The sequence below is a fragment of the Littorina saxatilis genome, linkage group LG17 (assembly GCF_037325665.1).
Source record: "Littorina saxatilis isolate snail1 linkage group LG17, US_GU_Lsax_2.0, whole genome shotgun sequence".
NCBI classification, from domain to species: Eukaryota; Metazoa; Mollusca; class Gastropoda; order Littorinimorpha; family Littorinidae; genus Littorina; species Littorina saxatilis.
Window position 1 is genome coordinate 32,686,880 of NC_090261.1, and position 16,696 is coordinate 32,703,575.

A 16,696-nucleotide genomic window follows, 5' to 3' on the forward strand; every position below is an offset into this window, starting at 1 on the left:
TTCGATTACAGTTTGGCTAGTTTAGGGTCCAGCTATGGCTAACATCTATTTCCAGTATAAATTACAAGGCTCTAGCATGAAAACTGAGAAAACTGTGGTGTAAAAACACCCTGAAAAGTGGCGTTTTCGGAGAAAATCTGCATGCTAAAATTAGTTAGTTTTTGTGTGCAATGAAATAAAGAGTAAAATGGGACCGGATTTTGAGTTTTCAGGGTTGATACACACCAGCTTAGAACCATCATATATCCAGTTTGGATTGGAATTAATTGACAATTCAAACTGTAAATGAAAATAGAGAGATTTAGCTTTCTAATGATGCCACACGCCAGTAGGTTCTCAAAAAAAGCATTTTTTCCAACTCTTAACACAATTCCAAAGACCTGTTAATTTAAAGAATTGGCAAACCAAACGCTGTACATAGTGTCGGCAATATGCGTTGTGCGTGTAAACTATTGGACAGGATGGCACTATACTCGATCATATCTATTGATCAAGGACTAGAATGGTTTGTGGACTACAGTTCTTTTGGGACTGAGAAAAAGTATCCTAGCAAACCCGTTAGATGATAATATGCTGGCATCTCTTGAAAACATTTGGCCATATTCCATCAAAACATAATTCATCCCTCCCATGCACAATCCCTCAGTACAGCATATCCCCCAACTGTCATCAGAAAGAAAGAACAGATCCGCAGAAAAAAACAAAAGAAAGAAAGAAAGCAAGACAGAAAGAAGCAAAGAGGAAAGAAAGACAGATAGAAGAAAATAGAAAAGAAAGACAGAAAAAAAGAAAGAAAGAGAAAAAAAAAGAAAGAATTGAAAGAATTAAAAAGAGAAAAGAAAGAAAGAAGGAATAAAGCAAGAATAAACAAAGAGAGAAAGAAAGAAAGAAAGAAAGAAAGAAAGAAAAATAAAGGAAGAATGAAAGAAAGAAAGAAAAAAAAGAAAGAAAAAGTTATCAAAAACCAACAACATAAAAACAAAAGAAAAGAAAAGTAAACATGAGACACACTTTATTCATTAAACCAAGCTAAAACAAAATATATTACCAAACATTCTCAACTCCTCCTTTACGGATTCGAACACACTCTACAAAACACTACAGATGAACGGCTACTTCTCCGCCAGCCCCGTTCTTCCCTCTCAGAGCCGCGATTCCCTGCATCTGGTGATCAGTGCCATCGGTGTCGCTGCCATCAGCGTTGGCGTGCCAGCTCCAGGCGCCAGCATAATTATGGTTGTAGGCGAATTGGAACTGAGACTGGATAGACATGCCGGCTCCTTTGATCGAGTTGAACTCAGCGATTACCAAGGGCTTGTCCAGTTTGTAGTCATCCGCGTTGTGCTGAAAACCGATAGCAGTAAGTAATAATAATAATAATAATAATAATAATAATAATAATAATAATAATAATAATAATAATAATAATAATAATAATAAGGGTATTTATAGGGCGCAAATCCTAAAATAGATCTAAGCGCCTTAAAATCTTAAATATAATAATCTTAATAACAGCAACAATACACAACATAAGCGCCTTAAATCAATCTTGAATATAATAATCTTAATAAGTAATCCGAATTTACGTGGTGAAAACCTTACAGGGCTACTATAATTATATAGATCACTTACCTGATCTTACCTCAGACGATCCGTTTCAGTCGATAGATAAGGGCTGAACTCATGCCAGACATACACCATTTTAGTTTGAGTCATTTTAAAGATCTCGCTTTTCTCCTTGACATTTGTTGATGAAAATCCCGAAAACAACTCTGTTATAAATAATTATGTCAGCTCTTTAAACTCATGAAAATAGACAATTTCCAAGATAAACTCTGTCGGGGTACTTGTGGGCCTTGGAAGAGTTGCGCCGCTTGAAGTCCAGGTAATGAAGTTACAATGGTGGCAGTGAATGGTTAGATCCGACGTGCATTTTGTTTTTTGAAATTGGTTTAATTTAAATATGTGTAATGTTAAACTTGTGGGGTCCTGATTTGGCCTATATGGTCCCGCTGGACCCAAAAAGCAACAACAATCAAATCAAATCAAATCAAAGCTCCGACGTGCATGCTTAAAGGCACACTCCTTCCCGAGGAAGCAGTTCAGCTCGCCGTCTCAGATCTAGCATGCAAGATTTTACATGGTATACAACCATCTCTCCACGTGGTCACATTCCAACAATCAACAGCCTGCCTGCGTGCTGTGCATGATGAGTTGGATTTTTTGTTATTCAAAATTCATAATACAATTCCAACTGCGAGCATAGAGCACACAGGCTATTCTTTTTTGGTATGAGACCAAGTGGAGGGATGGTCTTATCTCATGTCAAAGAATGACCAGATCTGAGACGGTGAGCCCAACTGTTTCCTCGGGAAGGAGTATGCCTTAAAAAAAAGGCATGATATTGAGTGGCCATTGCTTAAATGTCAGTGCTCGCTCAATAAGATGCCTTTTCATTTCAAAATTATATCGTGTGTACACGCAAGCACAAGACCAAGTGCGCACGGAAAAGATCCCGTAATCCATGTCAGAGTTCGGTGGGTTTAGAAACACGAAAATACCCAGCATGCCTCCCCTGAAATCGGCGTATGCTGCCGAAAATCCACTCGTGCTAAAAACATGAGTGAACGTGGGAGTCTAAGCCCATGAACGAAGAAGAAAAAGAAGAAGATTTTTAAAATTATGAACACCATAACGTCGCCACGTTCGCCTGCATCTACGGGTCAGTATTTGCCTTTGCTTCAAGCGGCACAAATCTTTCACAGCACGTGAAAACCCCCACCACAACATTATAGTTTCTTTTTTCAGGGCCGGTATGCAAGAATCGAGGCTTGAGACGTAAGTCGGGGATAAACAGTACCCTCAATGCAGTTTATCCCAGACTAAAGTCTCTAACCTCGTCTCTTGCATACCGATCCTAACCTGGATTTCTCTATTTTGGTGATTAGCTGAGTAGTTACTTCCAAACATTGTTTATTTGCTACTGATTCTTTCTCTAGAAAAAGGGCGATTTCGTACAGAACTTGGCTCAAAGGCTTGCCCTATGAAAGTGTATGAATGAACAAATCGTCCTGACTGTAGAATTCTGCAAATCTACCAATTCCATCTTACGTGTCATTTGCAGTGAGACATGCGTCAATATTTCCGTACCCTAGCATGCCATTACTATTAAACATTTCATGCAAAACATAATTATCTGCTTTTAAGAAACATCGTGTCCCTGTTTTTTTGTAATATTTTCAGTATAAATGACTGAGTGTAAAAACGTTCAATATCAATGTTATCAGCGGCAGCAGAACTTACCTTGAAGGTTGCGTCACTTTGGAATTGGTGGTTCCAGGAATAGGTGTGAGTGGAGTAGAACGTCAAGGTACCCTTGAAAAGATAAACGAAAATTCAATTGTTGGACATATGTGTATTGTAACAAACATCAAGGTTCCAGGTTGGTTCTAAAATTCAAAGTGCTTCTAAAAAGAAGAAGCAACTTGAAGCATTGCATTCAACGTGTTGTCCCCCATGATTATGGTCCCATAGTACTGGCTGAGCAGAAAGCTTGCTTCGATTGAAAAAAACATGCTCATCAACGTAACATTGTACGTTTAAACGTTATCCTATTTTAGAAGCCGCTAAATTAAAAAAAAATCCAGAAAAAAAGAATCTAAATGGGCATAAATACAACAAAAGAACTAGCTTTAAAATTCAAGGTGCATGTTTCACAACTGCATTCAGATTTATTCATTTTGAATTAAAAACAGGTTCTAGGTCCTGGAGTCCTGAAAACATGTATTCGACTCTGGTGAATGAACGTCGTTCAGATATTTCCCCACAATAATGTGTGATGCTACTCGATCGGTTTGTAAACAGATCTCCCTTATTTAAGGTAGCAATCGATATCCCGCGGTTTCAGGCTTACGTGCTGCTTTCCTCCGGCCTTGATGAGACAGTGGTCACTGTAGTAGTTCCTGTCCCCCCACTGGTCAGACTGAGACACCTGACTGGACGATCCGGCGGTGACCAAAGCATTGGGGTCAACGCGACGAATGGCGTCCGCCTGCCAGTTGATGAACCTATAACCATCGTAAAATTCAAGAGACAATGATTTTTAGTTCAGTCAAAAACGTTGCAGATAGTGACACTGCACATTGCATGGACAGGTAAGAAAATCCAGCGCTAATCCATAGCTCAATAAAGACGAAAGGTGGAAGAAAACGTGATTATCAGAACGTTTCATGTCGAAACAGCGTATATAATGTAACCGGCTGTGACGTTGATTCATATTGTACAATGTCAGACACTATCATTTGGGGGTGAATTTACCCTCTCTGCATAGAAAAAAGGAACACTCTCAATTTTCCAAGTGCCTCTACGAACATATGACCGAACAGCTTGTGAAGAGACCATGATTCTACATGTTCTATTTGTAGCCCACATGTACAGTGCAATTAAAGACTCACAAACGCAACAAACAGATGTAGAAACACACACAGCCACACCAACTCAATATGAGACCCACAGCACCTCGCACAGTCACGTGCTGAAGTTGCGTTGAGGCGCTCGACTCATGATCCCCCTGTTTTGAGGCTCAAAAGTAATTGACAAAATCTCTCAGTAAAAACATACAGAAAACACAGAGAGCAAAAAGAATAGAATAGGCGAATTCCTGAAATAACTCGTCTGGTTTTTAGAGGTTGTGGAAAAGTTGCCCTCCCTTACTTTTTCTTGCTTTTCCATAGAAACACTGAGACAAGCTACACGTGACATTGTATCCTTGGCTCAGTGTGTCTATGGTAGCAAAGAAAAGCAACTATTCCACAACGAATTAAAAACTGACAGAGCTATTTCCGGACATCGTCTATTTTACCTAAGAATTGGCTGAGCTGGATAAAGATGTCCTGCCCAGCCTGCACCCGCCTTGGTCAAAGGTGTGGTGTCAAAACAAGGCTCGGAGTTGTGCTCTCCTGGCTTGATGAAGCCTTCAAACTCGTTGATGATGTCCCAGCCCCCCAGGGCAGGGTGGTCCTTCACAGCCTTCACCCAAGGGATCAGGGCCTTGTCGATGTACGACTGCAGCTTGTGGGTGTCATATATCAGTCCTCCGAGAGGGCTGCAAAACAAGGTTTCGTTTTCTGGTTTACTTGTTAGTAAGTCATGAAGCTTCCAAAGGTATAAATGTTGTGTCGTTGTTGTCTTTTTATGGCGAATAAAGAATTCTTTTTATGAAACAACATAATTCAATTGTAATTCATTGACGTCTTAACAAAAGGTGTTACTTAATAAAAACGTGAGTGTTTTCTGAACAAACAAACGTTCCATTAACTAACCAGTCTTGTTTTTTATTGTGAATTTTAGAACGTAAGCAATCTATCTGTTTTTCGACTTTATTAACAAATTAAAACGTGTGCCACGGACAGTAACACGACTTATACAATTGAAAGGATCAAGGAACGAGTAAGATTCTATCGACTTATCTAGCATGACATTTGTGAACTGCCTTTTGGAAATGTCGTCACGACGTTTTTCATAGCTTGCGTCTTAAAAAAACAAACGACAATGAGGCCTTCAGTGTCCCAGTTTCCCGCACCTAATATCAAAATAATGAAAAGGAGACTCACGCAGGATGTTTCACTTGAGCACCATTCCATAAGCAAGGGAAGATGAGGATATTTCTGGCTTTGGCGTCGTCAAGGTAACGCTTGAAATCTGAGATGAAGCTACCGTCACTGTCAAGGCCGGTGACATAGCCGTTGTGGTCAAACTTCGGAGATGTTGCTCCTTCGATGTGAACCCAGGTTCCTGTTAATGATCAGATACAATGACAGAGAACACTACATGCTTACTTTTGAGTGCAGTTGCCTTGTCATCTTCATGTAATTTATGCGTGATTGTATATGAGTGTGCTTGAGTTGTTAATGCGAAATAATGTGTATGAGTGCGCCTTGAGTCGCCTTGTGGTGATATATGTGCGCGTTATAAATTCTTGTATTATTATTATTATTAGAATAGTTCTCGCGTGTAATAGCACCTTTATTCCAGTTGTTGATTTTTGACCAATTAAATGCAGATAAAAGGGAACCGCTGTTTAATTTTTGAAATACGTTATGGTCACCCTGCGGAGATGTCGCTCACTAAATCCGCACCCAGGTTTCTGTAAAACATCAGGTACAACACCAAAAATTAAGGTGACGTGTATTGCTTCATTTTTTTTGTTTTTGAAAATAAAAGAGTTTATGCAAACATTCTTATTCTTGATGCTGAAAGGTTCAGAAGAGGTTTTTTTCTTCTAATCAACGGTTGACAAGCTGCATGGAAACAAGAAAAAAAGCGTAATCGAAAACTCTTGAATCTTGGACCAAAATAACAACAACAAAAAACAACGCTCAACACTTTGATTGATTGTTCTACATTAAACAGCCCATCGTATTTTTTTTAATTACTTTTTTTTTATTGATTTCGGAATTGTGTCTGATTGAGCCGTTTGCAATCTCTTTCAGCAAGAGTGGATTTAGTGGAGGGTCTGTGCCAAGAACTCCACACTTACTCATAGAGTTTCCTCCGGCGTTCTTGACTTTGTCCATGAGGTACAGATACCGGTTACGGCGCTGCTGGTACTGATGGTTGCCAAAGTCATACCCGTATGACACCCAGGCCGTGTTGGCCCCGGACAGGAATACCTTCTTCCCATTATGAACGAAATGTTTGCCGCTCCGGGTTAAGTATCCACCTGTGTAAAGAGAGAAAATGCCGAAGTGCATACAGTTAATAATGATAACTTGACATTTTTAAGTGCCCTACCTATAGCTCTAGGCACTTTACAAAAGAACATTTACAGAATAGAACATATTAATGTACACCCTACATAAAACAATTAACCATACGGACAAAAATCACCACATGTACGGTTCAGGTTTAGATTGATTACAAGGATCGTTAATGACTTAGCCGAGCAAGGCATCTGTCGAGTTGATAAACAAGAATACCGAAGCATAATTAACCATTCAGTCAATCACAGGCACTTAGGCTACACATTATAAAGTTTGCTAGCAGACTGTCGTTTGTCTCAATACGTCTTTGAATTTGCCAGAAAGACACAAACATAAATTTAATAGAGCTAGGACAACCAAAGACCAAGTCAGAGTGATCGGTAAAATCTAATAGAGCTAGGACAACCAAAGACCAAGTCAGAGTGATCAAAAAATTCTAACAGAGATAGGACTACCAAAGACAAGTCAGAATGATCGGAAAAATCTAATAGAGCTAGGACAACCAAAGACCAAGTCAGAGTAATCAAAAAAATCTAATAGAGCTAGGACAACCAAAGACCAAGTCAGAGTGATCGGAAAAACCTAATAGAGCTAGGACAACCAAAGACCAAGTCAGAGTGATCAAAACAATCTAATAGAGCTAGGACAACCAAAGACCAAGTCAGAGTGATCGGAGAAGTCTAATAGAGCTAGGACAACCAAAGACCAGGTCAGAGTGATCAAAACAATCTAACAGAGCTAGGACAACCAAAGACCAAGTCAGAGTGATCGGAAAAATCTAATAGAGCTAGGACAACCAAAGACCAGGTCAGAGTGATCAAAACAATCTAACAGAGCTAGGACAACCAAAGACCAAGTCAGAGTGATCGGAAAAATCTAATAGAGATAGGACAACCAAAGACCAAGTCAGAGTGATCAAAACAATCTAATAGAGCTAGGACAACCAAAGACCAAGTCAGAATGATCGGAAAACTCTAATAGAGCTAGGACAACCAAAGACCAGGTCAGAGTGATCAAAACAATCTAATAGACCTAGGACAACCAAAGACCAAGTCAGAGTGATCGGAAAAATCTAATAGAGCTAGGAAAACCAAAGACCAAGTCAGAGTGATCAAAACAATCTAATTGAGCTAGGACAACCAAAGACCAAGTCAGAGTGATCAGAAAAATCTAATAGAGCTAGGACAACCAAAGACCAAGTCAGAGTGATCAAAACAATCTAATAGAGCTAGGACAACCAAAGACCAAGTCAGAGTGATCAAAACAATCTAATAGAGCTAGGACAACCAAAGACCAGGTCAGAGAGATCGGAAAAATCTAATAGAGATAGGACAATCATGATGATCGGAACCTACCCCTAATATGAATTAACATGTAGTACAAATCAACCGATGATTAATGACCGAGCAAGTAAATCGATTGCAAAATCCGACATGGCTTTTGGTCAGTTTTCGTGACAATGTTTTTCTGCTTCCTTTCTCGTCTCCATCCTTTTACTGTGAGATCTTTTCTCCCTTGGTAGGTCGATTACTTTAGTCAGAGAATTGTTGATTTATTTTTAGATTACTCTACTCTGTCATTGTGTTTGTTTTGCTTGCTTGGCTGCCTACTGTTTTCTTTGGTAGAACCAAACTTATAACTTGGTTTAAACAGTGGTTTATTTCCATTGTTGTTGTTTTCGTTTTGTTTTTATGTTTTTGTTTGTTTTGTTTTGATTTTAACAGTGCTGTGAAATCTTGTATGCAATGAAGAATTCTGAGTGCCTTAATCGGTTCATTCACCAAGCAGCCTTACCATTCTTTCAATCAAGACAAACGAAATAGAGAAACATGCACATACCAGCGGAGAGGCCGAAAAAACAGCCCAAGACTAGTAACGGAAACAGATTCATCTGCAAACAAAATGTTGATAAGTATAGTGGCCGATGTGATGTCTGATGTGCACAATGTTTTAAGAAGTTTACTCAAAACAAATAAATAGTAATCCCTTCACGTTAAGGATAGCACTCTCATGTATTCTGTAAATGTTTTCTTCACCGTGTGTTTTTTAAATTTACTTTTAAAGGTAATATCTTGTTCTTGTTTCTCTTTCTGTTAAGCATATGGGGGAGCATTGCTTTGGAAAAGTGCTTTGAAGAATGTATGGGGAAGAGGGAGGGAGAGAGAGAGAGAGAGAGAGAGAGAGAGAGAGAGAGAGAGTGTGTGTGTGAGAGAGATATATAGGCAGAGAGAGAGAGAGAGACAAAGACAAAGACAGAGAGACAGAGACAGAGAGAAAAAGAGAGAAGGGAGAGGGGGGGGGGGCTGTCAAGAATCTTTTAATAAGTAGAATACATTTTAGCCTTGACAAATAATATTTGCAGAAGAAGCAATGTACCACATTTCGAAATAATGAACATGTTTAAGAGCGAATAAAGAAGACAAAGAAACTTTTTTTATACTAACTTTTCTATTTCAAGTCTACTTGATTATAATCGGTAAAAGTCAAAAACTTACTCCGTCTGAGGAAAAACAAATCCCCTCTTACCTTTGAAACTCAAAAAGATGGTCTGATGTCTGCAGATCAGTGGATATATAGTGCTCTTTAGTTTTATCTGCACGTATTAACTCCTTTAGGTACACATTTCAAGATTGCCCAGAAAAATCTGGCCTCGATTTAATGCATTGTTTGTCAGAGCTACATTTAGGTCAGTATACGACTACCTTAGCAAAATGTAGTTAATTGTGTGTTCTGTTTGAGATACGAAAGAGACATACATGCAGAAGTTCGAATAACGTTACTTACCAAAATAGGGCAAGGGCAGGCTGGCTTTTCTTTTTTTGGTTGGTTGTTTGTTTGTTTTTAGGTGGTCTTTTTATTTAGTTGCAGGTTGGTTGGTTGGTTGATTAGTTGTTAGTTGGTTGGTTGGTTGCTAGTTGGTTGGTTGACTTGCTGGTTGGTTGGCTGGCTGTCTGGTTGGTTGTATGGTTGGTAGGTTGGTTGGTTGAAAGAAAAAAATGGGTCATAAAAATAATGGCATCTGATTTTCTTGAACAATATAAATACCCTCCCTTTTCCATTTTTGTTGTTGTTGAGTATTTGAAACAACCTAATAAGTAACCTTTATTGACGAAAACGGCAGTCAATTTCAAAACACGTGTCTGTTGAAAGAACATTGCTCGACTTTTGTTGGTACACCCACACTCTCTTGAAGTATGCAACGCAATTTACATGCACAAAACACGTGAAGTAATTTTACACACACACACACACACACACACACACACACACATCCATACACACACACGCACACACACATACATACACACACACGTACACACATACACACACACACACATACACACACACACATCCATACACACACACACACCACATCACACACACACACACACACACACACACACACACACACACACACACACACACACACATCGTGATGACGCATCGATGTGATGTAGTTAACTGTGCCTAATGTATTGTTCAGAAGTTATTGAAAGAACCTTAAAAGTTATTGAAACAAGTGCACAGGACGAATGCACTTGCATTGAGACTTAAATCAAGAAGAAGGAGGAAAAGAAAAAGACATTTTCGAATCAATAAAGTTCAAGTTAGAGATGAAATTTTCATCTGAAACACCACAATTACAACAAGTCGCGTAAGGCGAAAATACAACATTTAGTCAAGCTGTCGAACTCACAGAATGAAACTGAACGCAATGCAATTTTTCAGCAAGACCGTATACTCGTAGCATCGTCAGTCCACCGCTCGTGGCAAAGGCAGTGAAATTGACAAGAAGAGCGGGGTAGTAGTTGCGCTGAGAAGGATAGCACGCTTTTCTGTACCTCTCTTCGTTTTAACTTTCTGAGCGTGTTTTTAATCCAAACATATCATATCTATATGTTTTTGGAATCAGGAACCGACAAGAAATAAGATGAAAGTGTTTTTAAATTGATTTCGAAAATTTTATTTTGATCATAATTTTTATATTTTTAATTTTCAGAGCTTGTTTTTAATCCAAATATAACATATTTATATGTTTTTGGAATCAGGAAATGATGAAGAATAAGATGAACGTAAATTTGGATCGTTTTATAATTTTTTTTACAATTTTCAGATTTTTAATGACCAAAGTCATTAATTAATTTTTAAGCCACCAAGCTGAAATGCAATACCGAAGTCCGGCCTTCGTCGAAGATTGCTTGGCCAAAATTTCAATCAATTTGATTGAAAAATGAAGGTGTGACAGTGCCGCCTCAACTTTTACAAAAAGCCGGATATGACGTCATCAAAGACATTTATCGAAAAAATGAAAAAAACATCCGGGGATATCATACTCAGGAACTCTCATGTAAAATTTCAAAAAGATCGGTTCAGTAGTTTAGTCTGAATCGCTCTACACACACACACGCACAGACAGACAGACAGACACAGACACACACAGACACACAGACACACACACACACACACACACACACACACACACACACAGACACACAGACACACACACAACGACCCTCGTCTCGATTCCCCCCTCTATGTTAAATCATTTAGTCATAACTTGACTAAATGTAAAAAGGCAGGTAGACCGAACACTTCATTCCATTCTCCTTTAACTACAATACATGTGACACCACACCCAACCTCCCCACCCCCACCCCACCTCCCCACCCCCATCCCCACCCCCACCCCATACGCACACCTCCTCGCGGCGTTGGATACCATTAGCACGGATTGTGCGGGACTAAATCTGCTCACGTTCATCAGAACACTCATTAGTCTAAAAGTATTGATGAAACACACGACTGAAGACAGCAATTTTTGCGGATTACATTTGTCACTTCTGAGTGGCATTAACAAGCGATCCAACAAAAAATACAAGAAAAGAAGGGTGTAGAGAATGAACAGAAATAGTTTGATTTTAGCTCTAATCATGATTTGCATGTCCGCACGTCATTAAAATCCCCCAGATCAGTCGTACTCCTTCCAGCCTTGATGTGTGTCCATTTAAAAAAAAATTAATTCGCAAGCTGCATTTCTAATAAAAGGCACTGTATTATAACCCTGCACTCCTTTAAAGATGCATGTCGACTTACAGATTGTTTAAAGGACGGTTTTATCAGATAAAATTCACTGGAATCAAACGGGTGTTTATAAATGGCAGATGCATTTTGGAAATACAAAATTATTGTATAATCTAAATAACGTTGCAGACACAAATATTCCGGGGTTCTTGTTGTTGGTTGATTTTGAATATAAACCACCCACTTTTGAAAAGTATTAAGTTGCTTTATTTTTGAAACAGATATTCGAAAATGGCTCAATATCTTTTATGGAGATGTTAAGTCTTGCGTGATTGTAAACTGAACAGTTTCCGATTGGTTTGCTGTCCAGAGGTGTTGCCGTCAGGGTCCGCTGTCCCCCTACATTTGTGTTTTAACTCTGCGCCGAAATTTTAACCATTCAAATTCGTTATAAACCAGGTGAAGGTCAGAAATTCAATGACCAACGTTGAAAATTTGAGATCACAGTTTGCGGACGATACATCAATTTCTTTTTGAATGAATAAGGCGGCATTTGAAAACCCTATTAAAATATTGGGTCTTTTTGCCCCTTGGTCTTGATTGAAAATGAATTTTCAAAAAGCGCAAGTAGTATGGTTAGGCAGTAAGAGGAGGTCAAATACAGTATTTTTACGGCACTTACACTTTAAAAAGAATGCAAAACCTTTTACAGTTCGATGCATTATGTTTCAATACATTCACACGAAATGTGTGAGCTAAATTGTGTCAGATACAACGTCAGGTGAGGGAATGGAAAAACAGAAGCCTTACACCAATTGGTCAGATTACGGTAAAAAAAAAAAAAGGCTGACGCGTTCACAAATTACTCACTGTTGACATACCTAACCCCCTCCGCAAAATTTAAGAATGATTTCAATTCCTAATTTTACAACTTTGTTTGGAATGGAAAAAGAGATTTAACAAAGGTAAATTTTATGTACAAAATATGAAGGAGGAGGTTTAGATATGATGGATGTAGATGTGTATTGTGAAAGTTTGAAAGTGATTTGAATTAGAAAATTGTTAACGCTCGATTATGGAGGTTGGTTGTCTATTTTCAAAGACCAGTTGCAAGAAATAGATTTGTTTGAAGAAAGCGGCATTGATTCAGTTTACACCCACACAAACGCACGCACACCCACCCACACACCCACACACACACCCACACAAACACACTCACCCACACACACACACACACACACACACACATACACACACACTTTGCTGACTCTGCTGATGGGATGTTGATCAAAGGGAACGAATTCGGCATCATCAAACAGTTTGGCGATCAGCAAAAAATAAAGTCTATTAAAATGAAGAAAAAATACAAAGAAACTCAGAAACAAACAAACAAAAAACAAAGAAACAAAGGAAGAGAGAAGACAAAAAGGCAAATAAGCAAAGAGGAAAAAAGAAAGTTAAGTTTTGCACTGACTGCAATTACTCGGCTGTGTCAACATCCTGGTCAAAGTCTTTTCCCCCTCATGTTTATAGGGCCAGTACTCTCCTTGGGCTTACCTATTTCAGTTTCAAGGGTCTGTTAATACTTTGTATACAGGGTGTCTCAAAAAAAGTACCCGATTTTCTTTCAATACTACAGACAAGTCAGTAACTTTATTGAAATCATTTGTGCGTGATATTGTAGTCAGTTCATAGAAGTTTTGTCCCCAGTTCACAGCTTTCAGTTGAGATCGTCAGTTTCTTCACATCACGTGATCAATGTAGCCACCCCGTTTTCCAATGACAGACTGCATCCTCATTGCCATATTGTTCATTACATTGGGGAATGTTTCCTGTTGGATGTTCTGGATTTCTCTGAGAATGTGGTGGGGCTCCATCCTGTTGGAACCACTGTGTTGTCATTCGGATTTCATTGTCCCTTCTCTTAGTTTTTCCATTTCTCGGTACTGATGTTTCAATGTCTTTTTGGGTACTTTGATTTAGACACCCTATATATGTTTAACATCTGGAATGTATTTGTCATAGCACATGTCTGAAGAATTAAAATCCCTAGCTGCCAGCAAGAGGCGGCCGGCAGAATACAAAACCTTTTACAGTTCGATGCATTATGTTTCAATACATTCACACGAAATGTGTGAGCTAAATTGTGTCAGATACAACGTCAGGTGAGGGAATGGAAAAACAGAAGCCTTACACCAATTGGTCAGATTACGGTAAAAAAAAAAAAAAAAGGCTGACGCTTTCACAAATTACTCACTGTTGACATACCTAACCCCCTCCGCAAAATTTAAGAATGATTTCAATTCCTAATTTTACAACTTTGTTTGGAATGGAAAAAGAGATTTAACAAAGGTAAATTTTATGTACAAAATATGAAGGAGGAGGTTTAGATATGATGGATGTAGATGTGTATTGTGAAAGTTTGAAAGTGATTTGAATTAGAAAATTGTTAACGCTCGATTATGGAGGTTGGTTGTCTATTTTCAAAGACCAGTTGCAAGAAATAGATCTGTTTGAAGAAAGCGGCACTGATTCAGTTTACACACACACAAACGCACGCACACCCACCCACACACACCCACACACACACACACAAACACACAAACACACGCACCCCCCCCCACACACACACACACACACACACACACACTTTGCTGACTCTGCTGATGGGATGTTGATCAAAGGGAACGAATTCGGCATCATCAAACATCATCTGAAGAATTAAAATCCCTAGCTGCCAGCAAGAGGCGGCCGGCCGGATAACAACGAAACGGCTTCCTCTCCGTTTAGATCATTCTACGACCAACACTGAAAATAACATCATTTAATAAATTGCTGATAAAAGTAGGAGCCTTGACGTTTTGAAAACGCTCAAATGGTGCAATGTCTTAAGTGTACACGAAAACTTAGAATGATCTGTTACAGCTGATTTTCATTCCTCCATCACCTTTAATTTATAACAAGATGGGCAAAGAATGCTCCAGTCGTGCGGGGTCCGAGTTGTCTTTGAATCCGAACTGCACGGCCAGCTTAAACATACAAATGCTTAAATGACGTAATGTCTGAACTGCACGAAGAATCTTTGAATGACCTGTGACAGTCGATTATCACCACAAACAGCGCTGAAACCGTTCAAATAATGTAATGCATGAAGCAAATACAAAGATCTGTGGCAGTCAATTTTCAGCCGTTCAGCACCTTTAACACTGAATGAACAACAAAGAATCGGCTCCTGACAAGCACAAGCCAAGTCGCCTCCGAAGGTAAACAACCTGAATGACCCGCTCACACGCACGCTTTGTGTGTCACAAGTTAAAAACCAGCAAACTGAGGTTCCAGACTTAACAAGTACAGAGACAATAGTCTACGAAGGAACTAAATGACGCGCAGAGCATGGCAGCATCCCTACATACCCCACTGATGAAGATGTACAGAATTATCTCTCTCATACCTTCAGACGTATTATTCGGTGTTCGCAATCCACCTCGTTTATTTCTTGACTGTGCTTTCCGCGTCTTTTTGGACTAATAATGGAAGTTAGTAACTTGAGCTCAGCGGGCCTGTTTGCTCGCCCACTCATGTGTTTTCCGCGCTTCGTCTTTTTTTGACTAACAATGGAAATAAGTAACTTGAACTCATCGGGTCTGTCTAGTTCGCAGAATTTGGTCTCTAATTCCTTCTCAGGTTATATGTGATGATCCCGTTGAACCTCATTCATTCTTGGACTGTATTTTCAGCGCTTCTTTTTCTTTAATTAACGACGGACATTAGAAACTTCAGCTCCATTTTTCTCAGTGCTTGGACGGGGATGTCACTGGGGTTCGTTTTCTTCGGTAAATTTGCAGGTCATAAAGTGGTCATAAAAGTATCGGCCATTTTCGGAAGTTTAGGGCAGCTCTTTGCGTCACTTTTTGCCCAAACGTGAAAAAGAAAGTTAGATTTGCCGAGATGCTTATCCCCCCTTTTTTGTTTTAAAGGTAGCTCTAATGATCAGTTTCACCTTGTTCATTCTCGGACTGTCATCCTGTTGAACCTCGTTCATTCTCGGACTGTAATGTCAGCGTGTCTTCTTTATTAAGCAGCAATGGAAATGTCTAATTCTACCGAGTATCCCCTGGACAATGAGACAACAACAGAGAGCTTTACCCCTTCAGATTGGTTCCAGTCTACTGAATCGTACTTCAAGAATCCTGAAGTGTTTGTGCCTTGTCGAAACCCTGACAATCTTCTCAGCGCGGAAGTAGCAACATTGGTTGAACTCGTGGTGCATGCTGGGCTATATCCGGTGCTCGTGCTGACCGGCGTCATTACCAACGTCATCAACATGGCGGTCTTTGTCCGGCAGGGGTTGGCTGATCGCATTAATTTATGTCTCTTCAGGTAAGTGGCATTGTTTTGTTTCGAATCAGTATACAACGAAATAAGCTTAAAATTGTAATACTGAAAACAGATAGAAGGCATATATCGAATTTCTAAATAAGCATTTTCAATTGATAAGAAATTTGTTTTGTTCTTCTTTTTGCTGATTTGTTTGTTTTCTAATCAGATCTGAGGACAGCAACAGTGAGCAGTTTCTTTTACGATTTAAAGTTCTGGACTAGTAATTCAGCACAGATAGTGAAGTTGTTATTTGAAACCTACATGAACATATACTTCTTAAACAGCAATCAGTGTGATTTTCATAGTACTGGGAAACGAACGGATTCATGGATGGATGGTTAGATGGATCAAGGATGATTCTAGAATATATCTCTTCCGCAAATTTTCTGAAATTGCCATACAAATTTTGGCAATTTTCCACAATGTCATGTAATCCTTGGTGCCACGAGTTGATAAACGAATGGATACTTGTACGTCGAAATTGAAGGTGCATCTCGTATAATATCCACAGCTTGATGAATGAATTCAATGAGT

General features: G+C 39.1%; 1 protein-coding gene across 3 annotated transcripts; it reads right to left on the reverse strand.

Moving 5' to 3' along the window:
* Nucleotides 1–995: 995 nt before the first annotated feature.
* Nucleotides 996–16,123, reverse strand: LOC138951930 (mannan endo-1,4-beta-mannosidase-like). 3 transcript variants are annotated; one of them, XM_070323489.1, is made up of 8 exons: nucleotides 15,929–16,123; nucleotides 8,601–8,652; nucleotides 6,539–6,721; nucleotides 5,613–5,793; nucleotides 4,862–5,104; nucleotides 3,914–4,067; nucleotides 3,304–3,375; nucleotides 996–1,344 (listed from the first exon to the last, which is right to left on the reverse strand). In XM_070323489.1, exons 1-8 carry the CDS (start codon nucleotides 16,106–16,108, stop codon nucleotides 1,099–1,101), a joined length of 1,311 nt encoding a protein of 436 aa, XP_070179590.1. In that variant the 5' UTR covers nucleotides 16,109–16,123; the 3' UTR covers nucleotides 996–1,098. The 3 variants fall into 3 exon arrangements, with proteins under 3 accessions (XP_070179590.1, XP_070179591.1, XP_070179592.1); XM_070323490.1 differs by lacking the exon at nucleotides 15,929–16,123 and adding an exon at nucleotides 9,288–9,369; XM_070323491.1 differs by lacking the exon at nucleotides 15,929–16,123 and adding an exon at nucleotides 9,257–9,275.
* Between the last annotated feature and the right edge of the window lie 573 nt (nucleotides 16,124–16,696).

Excerpts from the sequence above, each read along its gene's own strand:
- LOC138951930 (XM_070323489.1), bottom strand. The coding sequence starts at position 16,108 with ATGTTGATGACGTTGGTAATGACGCCGGTCAGCACGAGCACCGGATAT. Across the intron at positions 8,653-15,928 it reads ACTGGAACCAATCTGAAGGG|ATGAATCTGTTTCCGTTACT; the intron begins GTAAAGCTCTCT and ends TTTTGTTTGCAG. Across the intron at positions 4,068-4,861 it reads CCAGCTCAGCCAATTCTTAG|GTTCATCAACTGGCAGGCGG; the intron begins GTAAAATAGACG and ends CGATGGTTATAG.